The sequence below is a fragment of the Ursus arctos genome, unplaced genomic scaffold (assembly GCF_023065955.2).
Source record: "Ursus arctos isolate Adak ecotype North America unplaced genomic scaffold, UrsArc2.0 scaffold_10, whole genome shotgun sequence".
Classification (NCBI taxonomy): Eukaryota; Metazoa; Chordata; class Mammalia; order Carnivora; family Ursidae; genus Ursus; species Ursus arctos.
This window is the reverse complement of record NW_026622764.1, coordinates 67,758,389-67,781,752: the sequence shown is the minus strand read 5'-3', so window position 1 is coordinate 67,781,752 and position 23,364 is coordinate 67,758,389. Positions and strand designations below refer to the sequence as shown.

Here is a 23,364-nt window from a genome sequence, read left to right as displayed (position 1 = left end):
GTCCACCACACACACACACAAATCATTATGCCGTTAAAAATCTATATGCAACTCTAAGCTGTATTATCATTTTGATAGCATGTAAGCTTAAGTGCTGCCATATTGTTTTTCTTCATTTCTGTGCCTCAAAATTGCCTGAAATGGTAACATATTGTTAAATAAAAGTTCCTTTCCTGGATGAACAGCCAATCCGCGTGGACAGAATTGGAGATTCATCTGCTATATCCATATTTCTAGTTTTTAGCAAAATGAAACATATGATAGTTATCAGACTCAGTCTATGATTCTTCCGCTTTAAAAGGATATTGTGAGTAGGGTTGATGTTAAAAGGAAAAGAAACCCAGAGGAGATGTTAAGTCCCAGTTATTTTAACCTCAGAAATTACAAGTTGAGGGTTGAATTGACATTTTTAAATATGCAGGAGGAAGAGAAATACTTTATTTCTCAGGTCAAGAAGTAGGTGTAAATTTGCCGCAGAGGTCTTTGAGGGTTTTTTTTTTTTGTTTGCTTTTTTTGGCGTTTTTTTTTCTTTCCTTAAAACAAACAAACAAAACAAAACACACACACAACCAAAAAACCAAAAAAACAAAACAAAACAGAAAACAAAAACACACAGACTTTTACCAGCCAAGGACCACAGTTTCTTTAAAGATCTTTAAGAATATATTCTCCATAACCAAATGGTGTCTTGCTAGGTATCTGCACACTTCCTCACCTTTGCTTGCAGAGTTATCAGCTTACTTCCTAAAGATGGATTCCAAACTAGCTGCCTAGCTGCCTTGGGTGCCCCAAACACAACAGTTTCAGAGATAACGTTTTCTGGCCACTGAGAAACTGTCAACATTGTCAGAGGCCTCGACCTCCAGGCAGATATAAACATGATTAGCAAACTTGTAAACTCTTAGCACCACATTTTTAAGGGACTTTTTTTTCATACATTACATTTATTTTCTTCACTTTCAGCTTAGGCTTATTAGCTGGGCTATTTGTGTAAGATGCAGGAGTGTGGATTGGAAAGGTGTCCTTCTGTCCACTTTGACTTAAGACCCTACCTATCCCCCAAAGGGGGAAAAATGAAATTCTAGAACACTCGTGTTCTCGATGTTAATACTTCTCTGTGAGAATTTGTGACTAATAATTTAGAGAAATACTTGATATATTCACCTCCTGGACATGCACAATGCTCATCAGGCTTGAGAAACATTGAAATTTATTTAGCTGATTAAAAAAATTAATCCAAAATTGACCGTGGAACAACTTTTTTTCAGGAAGCACTGATTAATATCATGGGAGAACTGGGGATTTGGTGGAGTGTGACCTGGCCAGCTCTAGTTTAGAACAGACAGTGGAAGGACTTTATAAGGCATCTGTAAGTGGTGTAAGTTCCTCAAACACAGGAAAACTAGCCCTTCTCAACATCAACCTTTGTCTCACCTTTAAAAAGCTTTCTAGCTTTTATTTTCCTATGAAGTCTTTCCTTTCCTTCATCCTTAGGGTAGCCATAGTTGCAGGCATTTCTCTGATCAGCTCCTGGATATTCTCATTGCCCTTTGTAAGCCATCTTGTTGACACAGAACGGAGAAGTACAGGTGCCAGAGGTATAAACAGACATAAAAAGACAACTCATGTGGGCTTACTTGGGGGAAACCTATGCATGGCTGTGCACCATAATTGGAAGGTTTCCTGGAAAGCCTCCCTGCCCAAATTCCCTTTCCCCACCTGCCAGCCATGTGCCTGACATGGACCTCATCTGTACCTCAAAAATTCCATTGTTGGGGGGGGCACCTGGGTGGTACAGTTGGTTAAGCGTCCAACTCTTGGTTTCGGCTCAGGTCAAGATCTCAAGGTCGTGGGATTGAGCCCCACATTGGGCTCTGCGTGCTCATTGCAGAGTCTGCGAAAGTTTCTTTCTCCCTCCGCCCAGCCGCCCAGCCTCCCACCCCCTCACGTGCTTGCTCTCTCAAGAGAATCTTTTAAAAAATCCATTTAGGGCCATCAAAAATTAAGATACCGAGCGTTAGGAAGTGGCAGAGGTAAGGTATCCTCCAGACTGAGAAGGCCTTTTATTTATTTTTAAATATTTTATTCATTTATTTGACAGAGAGAGAGACAGGCAGCGACAGAGGGAACACAAGCAGGGGGAATGGGAGAGGAAGAAGCAGGCTCCTAGTGGATAAGCCTGATGCGGGGCTCGATCCCAGAACACCGGGATCACGCCCTGAGCCAAAGGCAGACGCTTAACGACTGAGCCACCCAGGTGCCCTGAGAAGGCCTTTTAATACCAAAAAAGGAAGGAAGCCACTCCATACCGTTCAGAGTTTTACTCAGGGTAACTTACTGACAGGTGGTTGGGCGGGCTGACAGACGAACCAGGCTGTAGTACACTCTTATTCTCCACCCCTATTCGAGGCCTCTATCTGGCCCTTTCTCCAGCTCTTATGGAGTGAGGGGCATGGTGGGGAGGTCACGGGGTAGTTATCTTAAGTGGTACCATCTATGCACTAGAGGATCGCTACCAGTTATCTCAGCTGGTGCCACCTGTGCACCAGAGGGGAGCCCAAGACGAAGTCCCACAGATGGAGTCAATGTTGTCAGCACTCCTACACTCCACCCCCCGCCCCCGACATCTTTATGGCCCATATAATCTACCTTAGTACCAGATACCGGGAGGGGACTTGCATTCCGGGGCCGCAGTAGCAATACAGAGAGCAACAGGAGCTTAACCAGTACCACTCCTGGTTTTTCAGCATTCCTCATTCTTGAGGGGTAGGGACGATGACCAGTCTAACTACTTCCTGCTGAAGAGGGGTACAAGGTCAGGAGTTGAGGGATGAAACTGCCTTGCAGCCAATTGCAGAGATTCTGTAGTACTAAGTTGAGCCCCCATCCTTTATAGAGCCATTATTTTGGAAGTCTTGCATCTAGTCTTAGCATCTTAGTCTGCATTTTATAACAAGGCCGGTTAGGTCAGTTCATGTGAAGTGTTCTTATTTCAGGAGGTGGTCCTGCTGGTGGGCTTTCAAAGTCAGGCCTATAGTGTGCAAGCAGTCAGGTAGATTAGCCAGACACGCAAGGAAACCAGAAGAATTCGGGGTCCAGCCTGGTTTTGGAGGTCAACAATCAACATTCAAAGATAATCAGAACTAGAATCTAACACCCATAAAGATATACCACTGAAACAACTTTTTCCTCTCTAAAAATCACCCTCATTTCTATCAAATGTAGCCAAATTAAGTGGTTTGTGGGGCACCTGGGTGGCTCAGTTGGTTAAGCATCAGGCTCTTGATTTTGACTCAGGTCAGGATCTCAGGGTCATTAGATCAAGCCCCATTAGGCTCCAAGCCCAGCATGGCATCTGCTTGAGATTTTCCTTCTTCCCCCACCTTCCTAGCCTCCCCCTCCTCCACTGCAATCTATCAATCAATCAAGTTGTTTGTAAAACAAGTCCAAACTTGGCCTAATTATTTTTTGGCCTAATTATTTATATAAATGCAGTAAGAATAGTCACTGGCCATTTAGGTTCTTTTAAAGCTGCTTTGCTGGAACTTCTCATAAGGAATTTCAGATTGAGCTTTTAACAGCCTTTGGAGGCAAGAAGCCAAGCCAAATACTTGCCATCAGACTCGCCTGCAATACCATTAGTTTGGGTTACTTCTGCTCTTCTTGAGGTCCCCCAAAATATCCTGTGGTTCCCGAGACTGCCAGGAAGTGACCTTCCTTACTCACCTGGTAAAGGCTCCCAGGAGTCCTGTAAACAAGGGACCAGGTTGAATTTTTTTCAAGGAGCTTCCTTGGCTCCATAAAGTCAACCTTAGTTCCTTAAAGCTGTCTGGCCATATCAGCATCTATGTAGGTTCTCTCAAATGGGACCTTCCAGCCGCAGCCTTGGTAATATAACCACTGTTTCTAATGTCCTGTTACAAGAACATGTTCTTATTGAACTTACACAAATAACTAATGGAGTTCCTATTTTGTTGTTGCCACAAGCCCCAGCCAAACCCTTCTGGATATGAACTTACATCCAATTTACAACTCCCATTTGGCATTAATATCCCTAAGGCCTAGTACTTATCTTACTACCCTTTTCACCTTTATTTCTCCCCCAAATTCTGAAGCGTTTCCATAGATAAGCGTGCAGTCAGCCAGTGACTGTTAGAGCTAGTATGGTCTGTTGGTTGGTGCAAGGCCAATAAATGGTTAATTCCACCTGGGGCCGCCTGTTGCCCCCTATTGCATGCATGAGAGGGCAACACTGGCCTACCTCCTAGTCCCTGGGGGTAGGTGGTATCCACCCCTGAAATTCTGCCATTAGCAGAGGGGCACTTGGCAACACCCCGGGCTTTTTAGAGCCTTCCTTCAAGGAAGTAAATGGCTTTCCCTTAGGCAATGCCTTCTAGAGGCTTAGGAAGACTGAGCTGGGTTGTATTTTCTCTCGGGGTCCCAGATAATATTAGATCTTGCTACCATTGTTTACGAGCTCTTGATAGTCCCCCTTTCCACCATTTTATCATTGGGAGTATCTTTTATTTTTCCCTGTTTTTCAATCTATTTCCCTTTAGGTTTCATGTAAGTCTGCCACTATAGCGGCTACTTTAGCAATAGGCCGTTTAACCCTGGGGACAAGAAGGGATACTAAAGTCCCATATCCTGCCCCTGGGGCTGACCATGAGATATGGACATTCATACAAGAGGAAAGTATTTCTTCATTGGGGCTACCAAAATGGGTGTAAATGGCACGTTTCATCCCCAGTTCTTCCATAGAGGGCCAGTGCAACGGAGGGAAGGGAACAGCTTCCTTGTTAAGCCAGGTTTTCTTAATGCTAGTGTTTATCCAATCAGTCAGATGAGGTGAGCGCCTGCAGTCCTCACCCATACCTGCAGTATATAATCTTTGTCACAAGGCAGGTTGAGCAGTGGCCCAGGCCATTTTTGACGTCTTGAATCCATTTACCATAACACCATCTCCTCCAGTATCCCACAGTCCTAACACCCAAGCTGCCACCCATCCTCAACCCTTTCGCTTCTCCACCATTTCAGATAGGTGTTTTTAGGGCATCCCCGTTCTCACACGCTGGTCTGAAACACTCAAAAGACCCGGTTAATTCTCCTCACTGAGTGGTGGCTAGCCAGCTTGGGAGTTCCCGCACGGACAACGGGGTCCCCCGGCCTAGCGCCGTTACCCAGGGCTTGTTTGATTTTTGGCATCCTGCACGTTACACCAAGTGTTAGCAGGTAGAGGAGGGTCAGTCATATCCTTCAGACTGAGAGAGCACTTTAATACCGAAAATGCAAGCAAGCCACTCCACCCTGCTTACAGTTTTATTCAGGACAACTTACCGTCGGTTGGTCGGTGGGTGGGTCGGTCGGTCGGTCAGGACGGTGATATGCAGCAATTCTCTGCCACGATCCAGACCTTAATCCCTGGCTTTTATGGAGCTAGGCGCATGGTGATGTCGTCACGGGGTCGTTATCTAAGGTGGCGCCACCTGTGCACCAGAAGCTCTCCTAATTACCTAAAGTGGTGCCACCCGTGTGCTAGAGGCGAGACCAAGATGGAGGCCCAAGATGGAGTCAGTGATGTCAGCACCCTACACCAAGTACACCTGAAAAGATGTGACAGTTAGTTCACACTGACTGAGACACAGGACTGGCAGAAGTGAGCTAAATGGTACATCGGCCACCTTTACTTCATTAACCTGCCACCCTGTTCACCCAACCTAGGCAGCCATGTGCTGGCAGGGGCTTATTAACACTGGGGAGTAAGCCCCTTGTTTTTTAGTTTCTCTCCTGTTTCCAGGAATATACAGTCCATCTATTTTTTTTTCTTTTTTTAAATTTATTTGACAGAGACAGAGAGAGAGAAAGCAGGGGGAGGGGCAGAGAGAGAGAAGCAGGCTCCCCGCCGACAGGGACCCTGATTCGGCACTCGATCCCAGGACCCCAGGATCATGACCTAAGCCAAAGACAGATGCTTAACCGACTGGGCCACCCAGGGGCCCCGATTTTTTTTTCTTTTTTTGTGAAAGAAAGGCATTTCTTCTGTAAATCACTTGAATTTCAGTAGAGTATTATACTATAATTACACATATATACATATCATTATACATATAGTATGACCAGTGGGATGTGAGAATCATAAACTATTTACCGTGAACACACTTTTGAGTCAAGTCATTATTGCTTATGTTCCCTTCGGAATTTTAGCATCTCCAGGCTCCAGCACTTGCTTAGCTGTTATGACTCCAGCGAACCGGTGTTTCTGGGAGAGCGGTACGGCTATGGCCTGGGCACTGGCGGCTACAGCTACATCACAGGAGGAGGAGGGTAACTATGAGTGCGGCTTTCTGCACATACTCTCAGCATTTACTTCTGTTTCCACGACGTAGGCATTGGTTTGTGACGGTGGGACTATCCCGATACCTAAGTGCTCTGTAAATGGCAGCTGTTTCTATAATAGGAAAGTGAACATTAAATTTGTTAAATGAAAAGAACCCACGCTAAAGAATATTTTATCCCGTGAAGAAATATAAATCGTCGTCAAGGTAGTTGGTAGAAATGTCCCTATAGGAATGATTGTTTCTAGATAGCCAATTAGTTTTGATTGCTTAAATGAAAAAAGAAATTTGGATATAGATTTTATTCAGAAAATAAGTCATCCTACTTAGATTATCTAATGTTAATAAGTCACATTTCAGAAAAGAGTAGTATAGAAGTTTAGACTTAAGCAATTAAGTGATATTTGTGTAGGATTTATAGGTTTTAAATAATAGTGAAAAGTCAATGTTTTTAAATGAAGCAACTGCTTAAATCTCTTGGGAAAGATTTTGATTTGATTTATATGGTTAAATCAATTGAGAAATTAGTCTTTCTATTATTTCTGTAGTCTTTGCTATTGGGGTATGTAGGGGGAATCTTTTTTTTTTTTAAGATTTTATTTATTTATTTGACAGAGAGAGAGACAGCCAGCGAGAGAGGGAACACAAGTAGGGGGAGTGGGAGAGGAAGAAACAGGCTCCCTGCTGGGAGCCTGACTCGGGGCTCGATCCCAGGACCCTGGGATCAGGCCCTGAGCCGAAGGCAGATGCTTAATGACTGAGCTACCCAGGCGCCCCTATAGGGGGAATCTTAACTTGGTATCAATGATAGTGATTTAAAGTCATTCAATAGGTATTTGCTGAATGTCCACTATGTGCTGAGCCACATTCTTGGCACTGGTTTCTAAACCTCTGAAGGGTCAGGACTTTATATTCTTACTTTGCGATCCCCTAGATCAGAATGGTTCCTACTGCGGGACCTCAAGAATCACCTTCCAGGGGTTCTAGTTTGGTCCAGCTGATTCAGTGGTTAATATAACATGCTGATGGACATGGCTCTTCCGTAGCGATAACCAAGCCTGGGCAGGAGTACTGATCTTTGTTGAGCAGTGGCACGCCTCTACCTGAGGTCAGTAGCAACAGGAGATGCGGGTGCAGATTGGCCTTTGAAAAGACCTGAAAGGGAAGGCCAAGGAGTATTGATCTCTTCATTAAAAAAAAAAAAGAAAAAAAAAAAAAAGCTCAAGCTATGTGCAGCCTTATGGTAATGCGTTTAGTTTTCAGGGGGTGAGGTACTGGGGCTGGTTAAGGATCAGGGCATGGTGGCTGTTGAGTAAGAACTTCCTACCTTTGAAAGGGGTCCTGTTATTTCAATATGGGTTTGTATATTTTTGCAGCACATAAGTGTTTAATATACTTTTAACACAGAAGTGACTTTTTGTCAAGAAAACTATTTTGTTGTCTTCCTTGCTTATTGGATTTCACTGTAATTTCTGAGACCGGCCCTTGAAGCCTGAAATGGCACTTGACCTCAGCATTGCCTTTCATCAGTCCAGCTGGTTGCTCATTCACTCCCAGAGCTTAGTGGGTGCAGGCCCGGGGGACGCAAACAAAAGCCACAGTTCCTTCCATCTGGGAGCTCACAGGCAGATACACCGCACGAGTGTCAGGGCTCCCCTTCCCAGGCCCGTCGTGGGCACTGTAACCACCAAGAGAGCATCTTTAACCTCTTACATGTTCAACTTCTACCTTGCTACTGCCACCTCCAGTTTTCCCATCTTAAAACTCCTTCCTGCCACCACGCCCTCCCTCTTCTCCCCTTCAGACCATCTTCAGAATCCACGATTCATGATCTCTGCTTCCCCAGCCCCCACTTCCATCTGACCCCCACGCTTGGCCTTCAGCCTAAACTACCTTGCTGAGGTCTGCGGCTGTGTCCACGTAGCCACATGCAGTGGCTCAATTCCAACCTTCCTCTTGTTTAACCTCTTGGCAGCCTCTGACAAAGGTGACTGCTCACTCCTTGTAGGGCTCCTTTCTCTTGCTTTCCAGAACAGTGTCCTGTCCTTGTGTATTCCTGCCTTTCTGAGCATTCCTTCTCAGGTCCTTTTCCCTGTACCTTAAATGGCTGTGTTTTCTAGGCATCTTTTCTGGTGTTCCTTCTCTTCTCACTCTGTATTCTCCTTGGTGATCTTATCCACCCCTGTGACTATGCTGAAAGCACCCAAACCTCTATCTCCAGCCTCCAGCTCTCTCCTGACCTCCGGATTCCTCCTTCCACATACCAGAGGCCACGTCCACTGGGGTGATTTACAGGGCCTGAGACCCAGCACTGTCATCTCACCTCATCCTCTGACTCTGGCCCCTGTTTTTCCAGTAGTCTTGCCTCAGGGAAGACGTGGAACCATGAGTTCCCGACCCAGAGACCTGTGAGTCTGCTTTACCCTTTCTCCTCCTCATTCTGCAGGACCCTGCAGTCAACCCAGTTTTGTCTCCTAAATACCACTTCTGTCTCCACCTCCCCAGGGCTAGTCGAGGTCACCCCACCTCTTACGCGTGCGCTCCTGCCACAGCTCCTCGTCTCCTCTGCTCCTTGCTGTCCACCACACTGTAGCCCCAGAGACCTTTCTACAACCACGTCTGACCCTGTGGCCCTCCTGCTCAGAGGCCTTCACTCGCTTCCACTGCTTTCATTCTTCCCCAAGAGGGTGAACTCCTTCCTACCTGTGGCATCTAAGATAGGCTTTCGGATTCCTACAGGGGTCATGCTGGTCTGGGATTAGGCCTCATTTTAACCACCGCCAGTCTGCTGGGTCCACAGCCTCTTTGGGTGCTGCCGAGGCCACTGCCTTGGGGCTAATGTCTCTAGCTGGTCTGTTCTCCTTCCTCCTGCCCTCTGACCCCGCTCGTCCCTGAAAGCTGGCCATAGTTTGCTACCCACCTGGGAAGGATTCCTCTCTCTAGAAATTAGTTCTGGGTTTCATGTTGTCCATCTCTTCAACGATTCCATAGGTTAATGTAATTTTAATTTTATTTGGATTTTTTTTTTTTTGTATTACCATGGGAAGTAAAAGTCTTTTGTATTCTTTTATAAACCCCCTGTTACCGTTAGGATAGAGTCCAAATTCCTCATCAAGACGTACCAGGTCTCTCATGACCTTGGCAGATGCTGTTTTACTTTTCTAGCTTCATTCATCTGTACCCTCACCTTACTTCAGTTCCTCAGAGGCACCACTTCTTTCCTCTTCCCCAAGATTGGCATCTGCTGGTCTCTACATAGCACTGTGTCCCCTCCCCAGCTTTCTGTCTTTGTCACCTGGCTCATCCTTCTCATTTTTTTGGACGCGATATAGCTATTATTTAGTCCTGGAAGCCTTTGGCCTAGTCTGACCTCTCAAATCTGGGTTTGATGCCTTTCAAATGTACTTTCATAGCATATTATGCAAACCATTATCATTTAATTGCCTATTTACCTTTCTGTTTTCCACCTAAATTATGAATTATATGAAGGCAGCACCTGTGTCTCATTTCTCATTATATCCTCACTTCCTAGCAGAGGGACTCATTTTTTTACAAGGTACAATGAATAAATGAATAAACAAATGCACGAACATTGAGCCTTGGTCTTTATATAACTAACAACTGGTGTAATATTCTGTTTTTAATAGCACTTTCACAAAGATGCAGAAACATTCATCATGAGATTGTCTCATGTCAGCCTTTGAAAAAAGCTGCAGACATCATGTTAAATGGTTTCTCAGTAGACTTTTCTGATGATCTAGCTTAAGGAACAACCGCAAGTCAGGGTCAGTTAATGGCTTATAAAACCAATGAATGGATCATAACCATCATTTAAAAATAATGAAATAGAATAAAATAGAAATATCATAGTGTATCATATGTAGTAAGGATATGTATTGTTTTGTGAAATTTGGTTTCAGTTATATACACACACACAACACATATAAATGGTTGTAGTATGAAATGTGTTTCTTGTGTTCTTACTATGGCTTACAGCCAAGTTCAGTTTGCCTTCAACCATCTCCCTTCAGCCCCACGAAGCAGAGCCGAATCGGGAGTGTAGACTCCACAGTGATTTATGTGTAGGTATTCTGTATTGTTTGGAAAATGAGACCTTTGCATTATTTGAATGCAAGTGTCTGGTGTTCTCTTTATTGCTAACTCCTTGAATGTTCGGGTATCTGCAGACATTTTATTCAATAACCGCTTTCCTTTTTGAAACACTTACCTGTGTCTGAGTAGGAAGCTATGATTAGGATGTCCTCATTCTCTTTGGCAGCCTCATCCAAGGGGCCAAGGGCGATGCTACCCAGAGACAGCCCTGACCTGTTCATCTGCTGGAAGACCAGGAGCGCCGGCCAGTTTCTGACGCCCTTCACCTTCTCTAGGTGTTCTTGGCCTGCACGCGCGGCCTTGGGCAAGCCCCTGCCTCCCATTTCAATTTTTCTTCCGCTTAAAATTACTATGTTGTGTCTTAAAAGAAATCACATTATTAGTCTTACAGCCTCTCAACATCTTTTTAATATTTAAAAGTTGGCGGGCAGAGCAGACATAACATAATATGTCTGGTAGTTTTCCATTTTGGGGGATAGCTTCATTTTGAAATAACCCATCAGCATACTAATAAGCAAGTGTTATTAAAGACTCGTGTGTACTTAGTTTGTGTGAATAATTAATGTAAGACTGTTCTGTGTGAGTAGAGAAAAAAGAGAAAAAAAAATTACTAATAAAGATTTTATGCTTACAATTTATCTTCCTGTGAAGTTAACTTTTCAGAGAGTGGGCCAGGATAAAAGAGTGGGCCTTCCTTTTCTTTTTCATTCTATTAGATGCTGACAAAAGAAAAAAATAGTGTTTTATTTAAATTGGGCTTAAGAGAAACAAGATTACAGCTCTGATTGGAATACAAGTACAGTTGGCCCTTGAACGACACGGGTTTGAATTGTGCAGTTTTGCTTATATGTGGATATTTTTTTCATAAATACAGTATAGTACTGTAAATGTATTTTCTCTCCCTTATGATTTTAATAACGTACTCTTTTTCATAGCTTATTTTATTGTAAGAATACAGCTTATAATACATATAACGTACAATGTATTAATCGATTATTTATGTTATCAGTAAGGCCAATAGTAGGCTATCAGTAGGTATCCTTTAGGGGAGTCAAAAGTCGGATCACATTTTAAACTGCACATGGGGCTGGCCCCTCTACACTGTATAGTTCAAGGTCAGCTGCAGTATACTTACTTAGGAAATTCCCCTTGATGTGGCCTCGGATAGATGTTTAAAGGGAAGTGTCTATCTCCCGCGGACGCATGTCCCCTTACGTAGGCCCTTTTCCTGGGGTCAGGTCGATGAGCAGGAGTTTGACTCAGCAGGAAGCTGCTATCCCAGTCCCTGGCGGGCACTGGACTCTGAAAGAAAGAGAATTTCTGGTGAGTTTTCAAACGTGCAGTTTTCCTTTTGGTAGAGTTCACAAGAACTGTGTTTCTTCCTCTGGTACAGTCCTATTTTCTTGTATCAGCTTAAATAAAGAGCTGCTTTTTCCACCTGTCTGGTCTTGTTCCACCGTGTCCTCTGGCATCTTGGCTGGGATAGAGAGAGTGCCCTGTGCATGTTGCACAGCCAGCTCTTGGTCACTAGTGTTAAACTACACTGAACTGAGCCTCCAGCTGAGTGTGGAATTCACATTTTGCCTCAGGAATTGTATCCAAGGTCTTTGTCCTTTTTTCCTTCCCACTGGACTGATTCATAGAACTCCTTCTTCTCCTCTGGGAAGATCTTTGCAAAGGCAGCTTTGTTTTCACTTGTTTGAAGCATCAAATTCTGTTGAGTGCTTACTGTGTACAGGCCCTGCATTGGGCTCTGGGAATATATGGATACATTGTAGACAGATTTGCCTTCAAGGAAATCGTTGCTTATTGGGAATGAATTTGTGAACCGTATTAGTCCGTTCAGCCCTATCAGCTATTGGATTATTCGTAATATGAGAAGATCCATTACTACCATAGGGCCAGAATGGTCCCCTACTTTAGGACCAATCTGTATTTCAAAAAGAGGAGGATGTATTGCAGGAACTTGGTGCAAGAGTGTTGGCAAGGGCCAGAAGAATAAAATGGTGCAGGTGGCTCTACTGAGAGCTCAGTCATCACAGCAAGCTGCCATTGCCCCACAGGCTGGAAGAGCAAAGCAAAGGCTGTATTCTGGAGTCCATTCATGTGGGTTGCTGTGGCTGCTCCTGCGGTTGGGTCTCAACACTGCATCTGGGCCAGTCCCAGCACTGGCTCTGCACTGCTGCTGTGGTTCTGCCACCAACACTCTGCTGCCCTGGGGCTGCTGTGCTGGAGCCTGCGCTGCCCACCATGCCCTGCCTCTGCCCCAGAGACTTCCAGAGCCAGAAGTGGATGGCCTCCCCAGTATTGTGCCCCTTGTTGTCAGATGGAAGCCGGGTCTTAGCTGGCAAGGGAGTCTGGAAAATACTGTTTTACAATTTCCAGTGTCCTGAAGATCTGAGGAGGGCACAGAATGGCAGGACAGGGCATGAGTTCCACCAGAAAGTACCCAACATACCAGGTCAAGTAGCATCACAGCACTATTTGAGGCAAGTCAATCTCTCTCTGTCTCTGTCTCTTTCTCCTTTCTCTTTCTCAAAATCACCTAAAGGAAGCTTCTGGAGACTGGAATCACTTGGACAATGCCTGGTGGTTTCAGTTAGATGTGATCTCACTGTCAGTCATCACCTGTATGAGTGACGTACCTGGGCCCATCTACTTGCTGGGAATGTTGGTGCATTTTGTTACTGATCTCATTGGGAGTGTTAAAACTAAAGAACTATTCTAATTTTCCATTGGCATATTAGGAAAAGAACATCGTATAGTATTCATTTGCAAGAACGATATAAAGGAATGAAGTTGCCTATTAGGTAGGTAGACACTTCTTCAAAGTCCATTTTCCTTTCATAGAAAGCACAAAACATTTTCCCCAGAATAACTATCAAAGATAAAACACTGCTGATGTCAACAACTTTATCAAGAATGTGGCTCCAAACTATATTTCTTTATTTAGATTAAAGGTCTCGAGGAGCTGCTGCGCTAACCCCTTTCTCTGTCTGCTCTGGCTTCCCACTAGAATGGTCTTCAGCAGAGAAGCAATCAGGAGACTTCTCGCCAGTAAATGCCGCTGCTACAGCAACGATGCTCCCGACGACATGGTCCTAGGAATGTGCTTTAGTGGGCTGGGAATCCCTGTGACGCACAGCCCTCTCTTCCATCAGGTGAGAACAATGTTTTTATTCCTACCTCAGAGGGAGAGAGGGGGATTTTCTTCTCACTTAAAGATCCTGTTTCATTCCCTTCACATATTTCTGGAAACAATCTTAAGAACTATGTGGACAGGCCCCAGGGGGGCATCCTTAACAGACCTCTTTGTTCAGAGGGTTGATGCTGTACCACATACAGCAGGAAGATGGAAGTCAGAAACCTCTAGAAAACGGAATAGTGTTTGACCATTGTCTTTGAATATGGGACAAGGGAAAAGCTGCTCTTTTTTCCCCTTCTATTTTTGAGTTAAAAAATTGATGGCATTTAAAAATTATCAAATGCTATCTAGAAATATACAGGAATGACCTAATATTTCCTGCTGTATAAATGCCAAGTATACGTAATTCTATATTGTCCTCAGTTTTTACACTGTCCACTGGTTACCTTTTTATTGGGCTTACTCCTCTTTGGTTGCTAGTAAGCTGAGTGGCTAAACTCTATTAAGCTTCAATTTTGTATCTCAATAAGCATATAATCTGGGGGTGGTTGTTGTCTGAGATGATGTTTACGAGGGACGGTTGGTGCTAATAACTTCACCGTACTGCAGTTTGCAGAAGGAAATCCTTTGTCCTATTTTTGGTAGTTTTTAAGAATCAGGTCAGTGAATGTTCTGATGTTGTAAGAATAAATATGTTGTCATATTTAGTAACCAGTAGCAAATGCTATCATAGCAATATAGACAATTGAACGTGACAGAAATAGCACTATAGGAAATAACTTGAACAAGGCAAAGACAGTGCATTATCAAGAAAGGCAGAATCCACTTCTGCATCTTGAGGACCATAAGAGAGAATAAAAACAGACTTTTCATAATACGAAAGGTATGAGAAACCTCTTTCTTGGTACCAGTCAGGAGTACTTATCCATTTTTTAAAACCTTGAGAGGCCTTACCCATCATAAGCCTGTATGTTGTATTATGGGATGACTTAGAGAAGCAAGTTATTTTCTCTTGCTCTCTCTCTTGCTCTATCTCATAGTGTTTCACTTCCAGAAAGGGAAGGGGAATTAAAACTGTTGGTGTGTAAGGGGAATGATTTATTATTGTTAATAATGCAGCGTTAGATTTTTATAGCAGCCTTTTTCACAAAAGGAAGAGTATGCTAGTGAAGAAAATGATAAAGAGAAAAGATAGAAGGAAAATACTCTTTAAGCAAAAATCCTTTGAAGATAATTTAAAAATGAAAAAAAAAAATAGTCATTTCCCAGACTTTAAAACTCTTGGTTTCTCTAATTCACATAATAAATTTTAAATCTTTCCAAAATTGCAAAATATGCTTAAAGCATATCCTCCCCAACACATACCGCTATATCTTCTAATTCTTAAGCCTCTTTTAGAGAGTTTGCTATGATTTAGAAATCATTTCCCATTTGTGATGCTTGAGCAGTGTTCCAAACAGTGTATTTGTTCATATTGAGAAACACATATGAGGCAAAAAGATACAAATCCAAGATTCCTGAAGAGTTAGAGATGGAGTGGGCTTTTGGAAACAGTCTCAGATACAAAGTTGCCTGGGCCACTTTCCTCCTCTTTTTAGTCAGGGGGGGTTATTGTGAAATCATAGGCTTAGAAGGGGGCTTCAAGGAATGTCTAGTATATCCTTTTATTAAAAACAAAGGATCTAGAGCATATGGTTTTCTGTTCAGTGGGTATGGCAGCATGCAATGGCCAGTGAATCCTCTGCACAAAATCGTCAAAATACTCATTTCAGGACTCTGGAAATCAACCAGAAGCACCGAGAAGCATTTATTCCCGAAAGAGTATGGTTTCAATAAGATCAACAGAGTATGAGGCCTTCTGAGGCCTTTCTTCCTGAAGCCCCCCAGTCTCCACCTCCCTAGCCACCCCAGCTTGTTAGAGCAATAACAGTTTGACCAGTATGGGTCTGGCTGGGGAAAACGGCACCTTTGCTGTCAGAGTGGGTGGACTTGGTTTGGGTAGGGAGAGATAAAAACCCATAGATATGTCAGCTAAAATAGTCAAACTTAGTAGGAAACAAATAAGAAAAATCTGCACCTTTGTGGGCCTGAGGTTGCAGTCTCAGATATGGTAAACAGTTTCTTAGCCAGAAATTTAATACTTAGTACCCTGAAAATAAGAGAGAAATAACAGGAAAGCTCTCCACAATTCCCTACTGGGAAACCATATGCATGCACATGGGACACTGGATGAGCCTAGGAGAAAGTAAAATCCAAGGCATATTTGAGAACCCACTGAAGCTATACATAGGTAGAAGCCTTATGGGCTTGAGGTATTTGAGCATAACCTCTGCCTATATCATAAGTTGACTGCTAAGCTATTCAAGCACAGGGGTGACCTCTAGCAAGCCAAGCTACAAGATAAAAGTTAGAACTAAAAATTGAGTGGAGGTACCCATAGCTACACACTGCAGTGAGAAAGATTCCACAGTGTAAATCCAGGCAAATTACTTGTTAAAAAGTAGTAAAAATAAACAGATTTGTTGTTACAATACATTTTCAAAATAATCAATTTCCAACAAATTATCATGACACAAAGCAAAGAGATATATTGAGGGAAAAATGTAGAAATAGAAACTGACTCTGAGTGGGACCAGATATTGGAGTTGATAGACAAAGACTTCAGGAAGCTAATAAAATTATAGTCACAGAATTAAAGGAAATGATGTTCATAGAATCAAAGGACAATATGATGACAATGACTCAACAAATAGCAAATCTTAATAAAAAATAGAAACTATGAAAAAAACAAATGAAAATTCTATAGCTGTAAAACCAATAATTGACTGAGAAATTATCTGGGTGGACTTAACAGTAGGTTTGAGATGGCAGAAGAAACAGTGAATTTGAAAGCAGATCAATAGAAATTACCCAGTCCAAAGAACAGAAAGAAAGATGAATAAAGAAAAGTGAACAGAGCTTTAAAATACTTTAAACCATAAAGTGTACCAACATATATTTAATAGGAGTTCTAAAAAGTGAGTAGAGAGAGAATTGGATAGAATATTTTTTTGAAAGAAATAGGTTGGAACTACCCAAATATGATGAAAAACATTAATGTATAGCTAGCTCTAAAAGGGTCAACAAAGCTCAAGTAGGATAATCATGAAAAGAATCACACACAGACAAGTTAAACTGTTGAAAGACAATGAAAAAGTCAAAGTCTTAAAAGCAACCTAATGAAAAGGGAAACAAAAAATATAGTTACTGGTTGATTTCTCATTAAAAATAATAGAAGCCTGAAGGCAGAAGTAAAAAAACAAAGCAAAACAAAACAACTAATGATTCTATATCCAATAAAACTATCCTTCCAAAATGAAAGTGGAATAAAGATACCTGTAGGTAAACAAAAAGTGAGAGAAATCTTTTCCAGTAGACCTTCCCTACAAGAAAACTAAAGGAAATCCTTTGGGCTGAGTGAAAGTGGCTCATGGTAATTAGAATATATAGGAAGGAATGGAAAAATACTGGATAGGTTTAATAAGGAGGAAAATATAAAAGACTGTGTCTTTGTGTATACATATATGTATATATGTGCATATATAACTGAAAGAATAAAAGTGTGTATAAACACACATAAACATATTTTCTCTCTCAATTTCTTTAATAAATAAAAGATTGTTTGAAACAATAATTTTATAACCCTATTGTTGGGTTCATAACATAGATAAATGCAATATATATGATGATAATAGTGCAAAGGCAAGGGGTAGGAAATGAAGCTATATTGTAGCAATTTATTTTGTTGGAATTAAATTAGTATGAACCTAAGTTAAAGATGCATATTGCTATCCTTGGAGCAATCTCTGAGAAAATGATTTTAAATATATAACTTAAAATATCAATAGAGGGATTTAAATATACACTAAAAGATTTTGTTTAACCAAAGAAGTCAATAAAGGAGAAACAGAGGGACAAAAACACGAGACATACAGAAAATAAATGGCAAGATGACTGATAAAAATGCAGGTATATCAATTATTACATTAAATATGAATGGACCAAACTCCTAGTCAAAAGGCAGATATTGTCAGATTGCAAAAAAAGCAAGATTTGACTATATGTTGTCTATAAGAGTCAAATACACTTTAGATTCATAGACACAAATAGGTTGAATGTAGAAGGATCGGAAAAGATGTACCCTGCAAACAGTTAATCATAGAGAGCTTGAGTGTCTATGTTAAACACAATACACTTCAAGAAGAAGAATATTACTAAAGAGAAAGAGGGACATTTCATAACCAAAAGTCAATACATTAAGAAAATACAATAATTATAAATGTATATGTATACCTAACATCTTCAAAATACATGAAACATAAATGGACAGACTTAAAATGAGAGACAAATACTAACTACTTGACTCAACTGACATAGAATGTTTCATCTGATAACAGCAAAATGCACATTCTTTTCAAGTGTGCATGGAATATTCTAAAGGACAGATCACATGCTAGGTCATAAAACAAGTATAAATGAATTTTAAAGGATTGAAAACATACAAAATATATCCTCCCAGCAATGGAATGAAATTAGAAATCAACAGAAAAAAAAATGGGAGAATTTCCAAATATTTGGAAATTATACATACAACACATTTTATAATGGGTCAAAGAAGAAATCATAAGGAAGATTAGAAAAAAACTTGAATAAAAATGAAAACAAAACAAAAATTTTTAGCATAGCTATATAGGGATTAGAGGGAAATTTATGGCTTTAAACATACTAGAAATGAATAAGGGTATTAAATCATTAATCTAAACATCTGTATTGAAAGCAAAAGAATATTATAATTCAAATCCAAACTAAGTGGAATAAAAGAAGTATTAAAGGTTACAAGTCAACATAGAAAACAGAAAAACAGCAGAGAAAATTAGTTAAGCTAAAAATGAATTATTTTAGAAAGATCAGCTAATTTGGTAAACCTTTAGCTAGACTTCCCAAGAGAAAAAGAAAGAAGACACAGATTACCAAAGTTAGGAATGAAAGAGGGGACATCATTGCAAATCCTACCAAAATTGTGCCAACAAGTTAGACAATTTAAATGAAATGGGAGAAATTTCTTGAATCACACCCATTAGCAAAACTGTCTTAAAGGAAAAAGTATTTGAACCTACATACATTGATGGGATGGAATTAAAGGAGTGAGAATGCTTTCCAATTCATTTTATGAGGCCAATATTAGCCTAGTATGTCAAAGATGCATATTGTTGGGGTGCCTGAGTGGCACAGTTGGTTAAGCATCTGACTCTTAGTTTCGGCTGAGGTCATGATCTCAGACTTCTAAGATTGAGCCCCCCATCAGCCTCCGCATTCAGCGGGGAGTCTGCTTTGATTCTCTCTCCTTCTCTCTCTGCCCCTCCCTCCTCCACCCCCCCACACGTGCGCTCTCTCTCTCTCCCTCTCAAATAAATAAATCTTTAAAAAAAGATGCATATTGTTATCCCTAGAGCAAGAATTTAGAAAATCACCCCAAAAATACTGCTAAAAAAGTAAGGAAGGGATTAAAATGGTATATCTCAAAAGTAAACTACAAGCCAATATTACTCTTGAACATAGATGGAAAAATCCTTAACAAAATATTAACAAACTGAATCCAGCAATATATAAAAGGGGTTGTATGCCATGACCAACCGGGATTTATCACAGGAATGCAAACTTGGTTTGATATCCAAAGTCAATTATTGTTATATACCATGAGTAGAATAATGAATAAAAACCACATGATCCTCACAATAGACACAGAAAAAATATTTGACAAAATCTAACACCACTTCATGATTAAAAAAAACCCAAACAAATAGAAAAACAAAACAAAACAAAAACCTCTCAACAAAACAGAAGTTCTTCAGTCTGATAAAGTGAATCTACAAAATAACAAAATTGGGAACAAGATAGGGATGTTTGTTCTCACCACTTTTATTTAGCATTATACTCAGTGGTTCTAAGCAGTGCAATAAGATGCCATACACACACACACACACACACACACACACATATAGTCATTTGTATATTTATATTTATATATATTTACACACACACACACATATATGTATACATATATATCGTAAGGATACAAGTTGGAAGGGAGGAAGTAAAACTGTCTTTATCCACAGACCACATGATCTTGTATGTAGAAAATTCTATGGCTCTACCAAAAAAAAGCCTACGAGAACTAATTGATGAGTTCAGCAAGGTTATGGGCTACAAGGTCAACATACAAAAGCAATTGCGTTTTTGGCGACAAGAAAGTCTGAAAATGAAGAAAACCGTGTCCTTCAAAATAGCATCCAAATGACTAAAATATTCAGGAATAAATCTAAAAAGAAAGTTACACTGTACAATAAAATTCTGCCAAGAGAAATTAAGATGTAATTAAATGAAGAGATATATACCAATTTGATGGATTGGAAGACTCGATATTGCTATGATGGCAGTTTTCTCCATTGATTTTTTAATATTCATTTAAAATGATTTTTATTATTTCATCTTATTCACTTAAAATTAACTTATTCTGAATGCCTAAATGAAGTGTTCTGGATCAGAGATAGATTTTTACATTAAGTACCTCACAGTAAATAATAAGCACATCTTGCCCCCATCCCCACTCCCACTGCCTCTCTGACCTAGTTTTTACCTCCAGGGCAGTCTCATGAGGGCCAATTCAATTGGCCTACACAAGTGGCGAGATACCCCCTAGACAAGGGACAAAGAAAAATTGTTTTCTCTGCTTCTAAAGGTGAATGCTTCCTTACTTCAGCATTTTGGTATGCAAATAAATACTTCATTCTTCCTTGAAATGTAAATGTATCCCAGGGTGGAAAGTGTTCAGGTCTTTTTGGCACCTTGGGGCTTACCCTCTGGACCTAGTTCAGGGATATAACCACTGGCCTCTCCAACAGATAAGGGAAGTTTTACTCTCCTTTGGGAGCAGAGCAGTTAACTAGACAAATGGAATGTGAAATGTTTCTTTTGGGCTATAGGGTTTTTTTACAGGAAATTTTACTTCCCCATATACCCCCAATTCATCTATAGATTCAGTGCAATCCATATCAAAGTCACAGCAGGCTTCTTTGTTAAAATTGACAAGCTGATCCTAAAATTTATATGGAAATACGAAACAGTTCTTAAAAAGGAGATCAAAATTGGAGGATTTACCCATCTATGATTCAAAACTTACTATAAAGCCATGATAATCAAGATAAGGGTAAACATGTGCGTGCGCACGCACACACACACACACACGCACGCACACACACAGCAATGGAACAGGATAGAGAATCTAGAAATAAACCCTCTCATTTGTGGTAAACTGGTTTTTGACAAAGATGCCATGGCAATCCAGGGGAGAAGTGGCACAGATGGTCAGTTGGTGCTACAGCAATTATGTATTTCCACACACAAAAAAAATGAGCTTGGAACTTTCCCTCATACCACACACAAAAATTGACTCATAGTACAAAATATAGGAGCTAAAATTATAAAATTCTGGAAAAAACGTAGAGACAATTCTTTGTGACTTTAGTTTAGGCAAAGATTTATGGCATCAAAAGCATGATCCATAGAAGGAAAATTCATAAATTTAACTCATAAAACTTAAAAAACCTTTGCTCTTCAGAAGATATCCTTAAGAGAATAAAAAAAGTAATAAACTGGGAGACATATTTGTAAATCATGTATCTGGTAAAGGACTTGAATCCAGAATATATAACAATCGTTTACAACTGAATAAAGAAATCAACTTCTGAGTTTAATCTAGGTAAACGATTGAACAGACCTTTCTCTAAAGGAGATGCATAAACAGCTACTAAACACATGGAAAGATGGTCAACATCATTAGTCATTAGGGAAACGCAAACTAAATTCACATGTATAGAATGCCTATAAGCAAACAGACCGTTCCCAGTGCTGCTGAGCATGTAGAAACCTGGACCTCTAGTGGGAATATAAAATTCAGTCACTTTGGAAGTGTTTTCGCAGTTTTTAAAAAATTTAACATATATGTGACACACAATTTATGACATAGATCTCATTGGTCCCTTCCTGCTGGTATTCATACTCTGTTTTTTCCCCTCTCTGGAGTATGAGCCAATAGCATACGGCAAAGGTGATGGGATGTCTCTTCTGTCATTAGGTTACAAGGGATTGTGACTTCCATCTTCCTTGTAGACACTCCCTACTTCCTTCCTGGCTTGCAGGTTTTGCGGAAGCCAGCTGCAAGGGGACTGGGCATGAAAGTGAAGCCCTCAGCTCAGTAGCCCCCAAGGAACTGAATGTTACTAGTAACCACTGAGTGAACTTGGAAGTGCATCCTTTCCTAGTTGAGCCTTCCGCTGAGATCATAGAGCCTGGGCTGACATGCCGATTAAGATCTAGTGAGAGAGACCGTGAAGCAGAGGTCCCAGCTATGTGTTGCCAAGACTCCTGACCCATGGAAGCTGTGTGATAGTAACTGTGTGTTGCTTGTATGGTGTATCCACTCAATGTGATATATTGCTCAGCAGTAAAGGTAATGAACTACTGATACATGCAGCAATGCTAAGTGAAGGAAGCCAGGCTCAAAACATGCATAGTATATGATTCCACTGATAAGAAATTTCTAGAAAAGGCAATACTATGGAGAAAAAGCAAATCAGTGGTCTCGCGGGGCTGCCAGTGGGGGTGCGGATTGATTGAAAATGCATGGCAGGGAACTTAGGGGAATGACTGTAGTCTTCTAAAACTGGGCTTGTGGTTGCTTAAATATGGAAATCTACTAAAAATTTTCAAACTACCATGACTGTGTGTGAATTGTATGGTATGTAAATCGTATGTCAATACAGCTATAAAAAAATGCATTTGTCTACGGAAATGCAAATTTAATCTCTGTTTTTGCACTGTTCAGTGTGCTGTAATATTTACAGATTAAGTTTTAATTTCACCCAACGTATGCGCTTCCCTTGCAGTTTACGCCATCTCGCTCTTCCTGGGCACAGTTTCCCATCATGCTCCATGTCTGTTCCTAAGGCCTCCTCCCTCACTCCAACCCTGCCTGTTTGGTACTTCCTTTTGGCATTTTGGGCACAGAGATGTAATTATCAGAGTCCAACTAGACTTCTTGGTGTTACAGATGCCTCTGTGGATGCATTTCACTTCTCTAGTCTTGTCTTGTTCTTTTCCAAAACTGCATTTGCCAGAAACGATTAGCACATTCTAATACTTAGGAAGCCAGCTCTTCACTCGTGTCCTAACAAGCAACTGCAATCCCTTCTGGAATCCACATTAATAGAGGGGAAGGTATTATGGATTTCTTTCTTTCCTGTGAGATGCATTTGTGTCTCTGAGAGTTCATTTTTAAATGTGAAAAATGAGCCAAGATTTGTTTCCACTGTTTTTCTTTCTTTCTTCTGGGAGCATTGTGGGATCATCTGAGAACTGAATTGAGAGTATGTTTTTCCTGGAGTTTCTTCCAAGCCAGTAAACTCCCAGAGGACCTTGCAAGTAGACATCACATATGAATCCCCTCAGCTAATACTCAGAACTTGCTCAACTCTGTTAGATGTTATTCTAGTGTATATTTTGGTCTTTGTTTCACTCTCTTCCTTTAAAATTGCCTTCTTAGATTTTTAACTCCATGAGCACTTAGAATTTTTAAAGGACAATGCATGGTTGGTGTGGAAGTTCTCCCTCCTCCCCCAGGTCACCTTGAAGTCTTCTGTGCAGATGTTATGATTTGAATGCTCATCAGAGCAG

At 40.9% G+C, this 23,364-nt stretch overlaps 2 protein-coding genes across 2 annotated transcripts in view; one reads left to right on the top strand and one right to left on the bottom strand.

Moving 5' to 3' along the window:
* The window catches only part of LOC113251236 (uncharacterized), a 573,820-nt gene that overhangs the window by 9,369 nt on the left and 541,087 nt on the right, over positions 1–23,364 (bottom strand). The window contains exons 7-10 of the mRNA XM_057309351.1: positions 11,584–11,750; positions 11,081–11,167; positions 6,149–6,448; positions 5,338–5,603 (exon numbers count right to left, since the gene is read on the bottom strand). Of these exons, the coding sequence (XP_057165334.1) occupies positions 11,722–11,750 (29 nt within the window). The 3' untranslated portion in view covers positions 5,338–5,603; positions 6,149–6,448; positions 11,081–11,167; positions 11,584–11,721. The remainder of the gene's footprint in view (positions 1–5,337; positions 5,604–6,148; positions 6,449–11,080; positions 11,168–11,583; positions 11,751–23,364) is intronic.
* Positions 1–23,364, top strand: part of B3GLCT (beta 3-glucosyltransferase) — a 120,304-nt gene that overhangs the window by 93,532 nt on the left and 3,408 nt on the right. The window contains exons 13-14 of the mRNA XM_026493096.4: positions 6,205–6,324; positions 13,465–13,609. Of these exons, the coding sequence (XP_026348881.2) occupies positions 6,205–6,324; positions 13,465–13,609 (265 nt within the window). The remainder of the gene's footprint in view (positions 1–6,204; positions 6,325–13,464; positions 13,610–23,364) is intronic.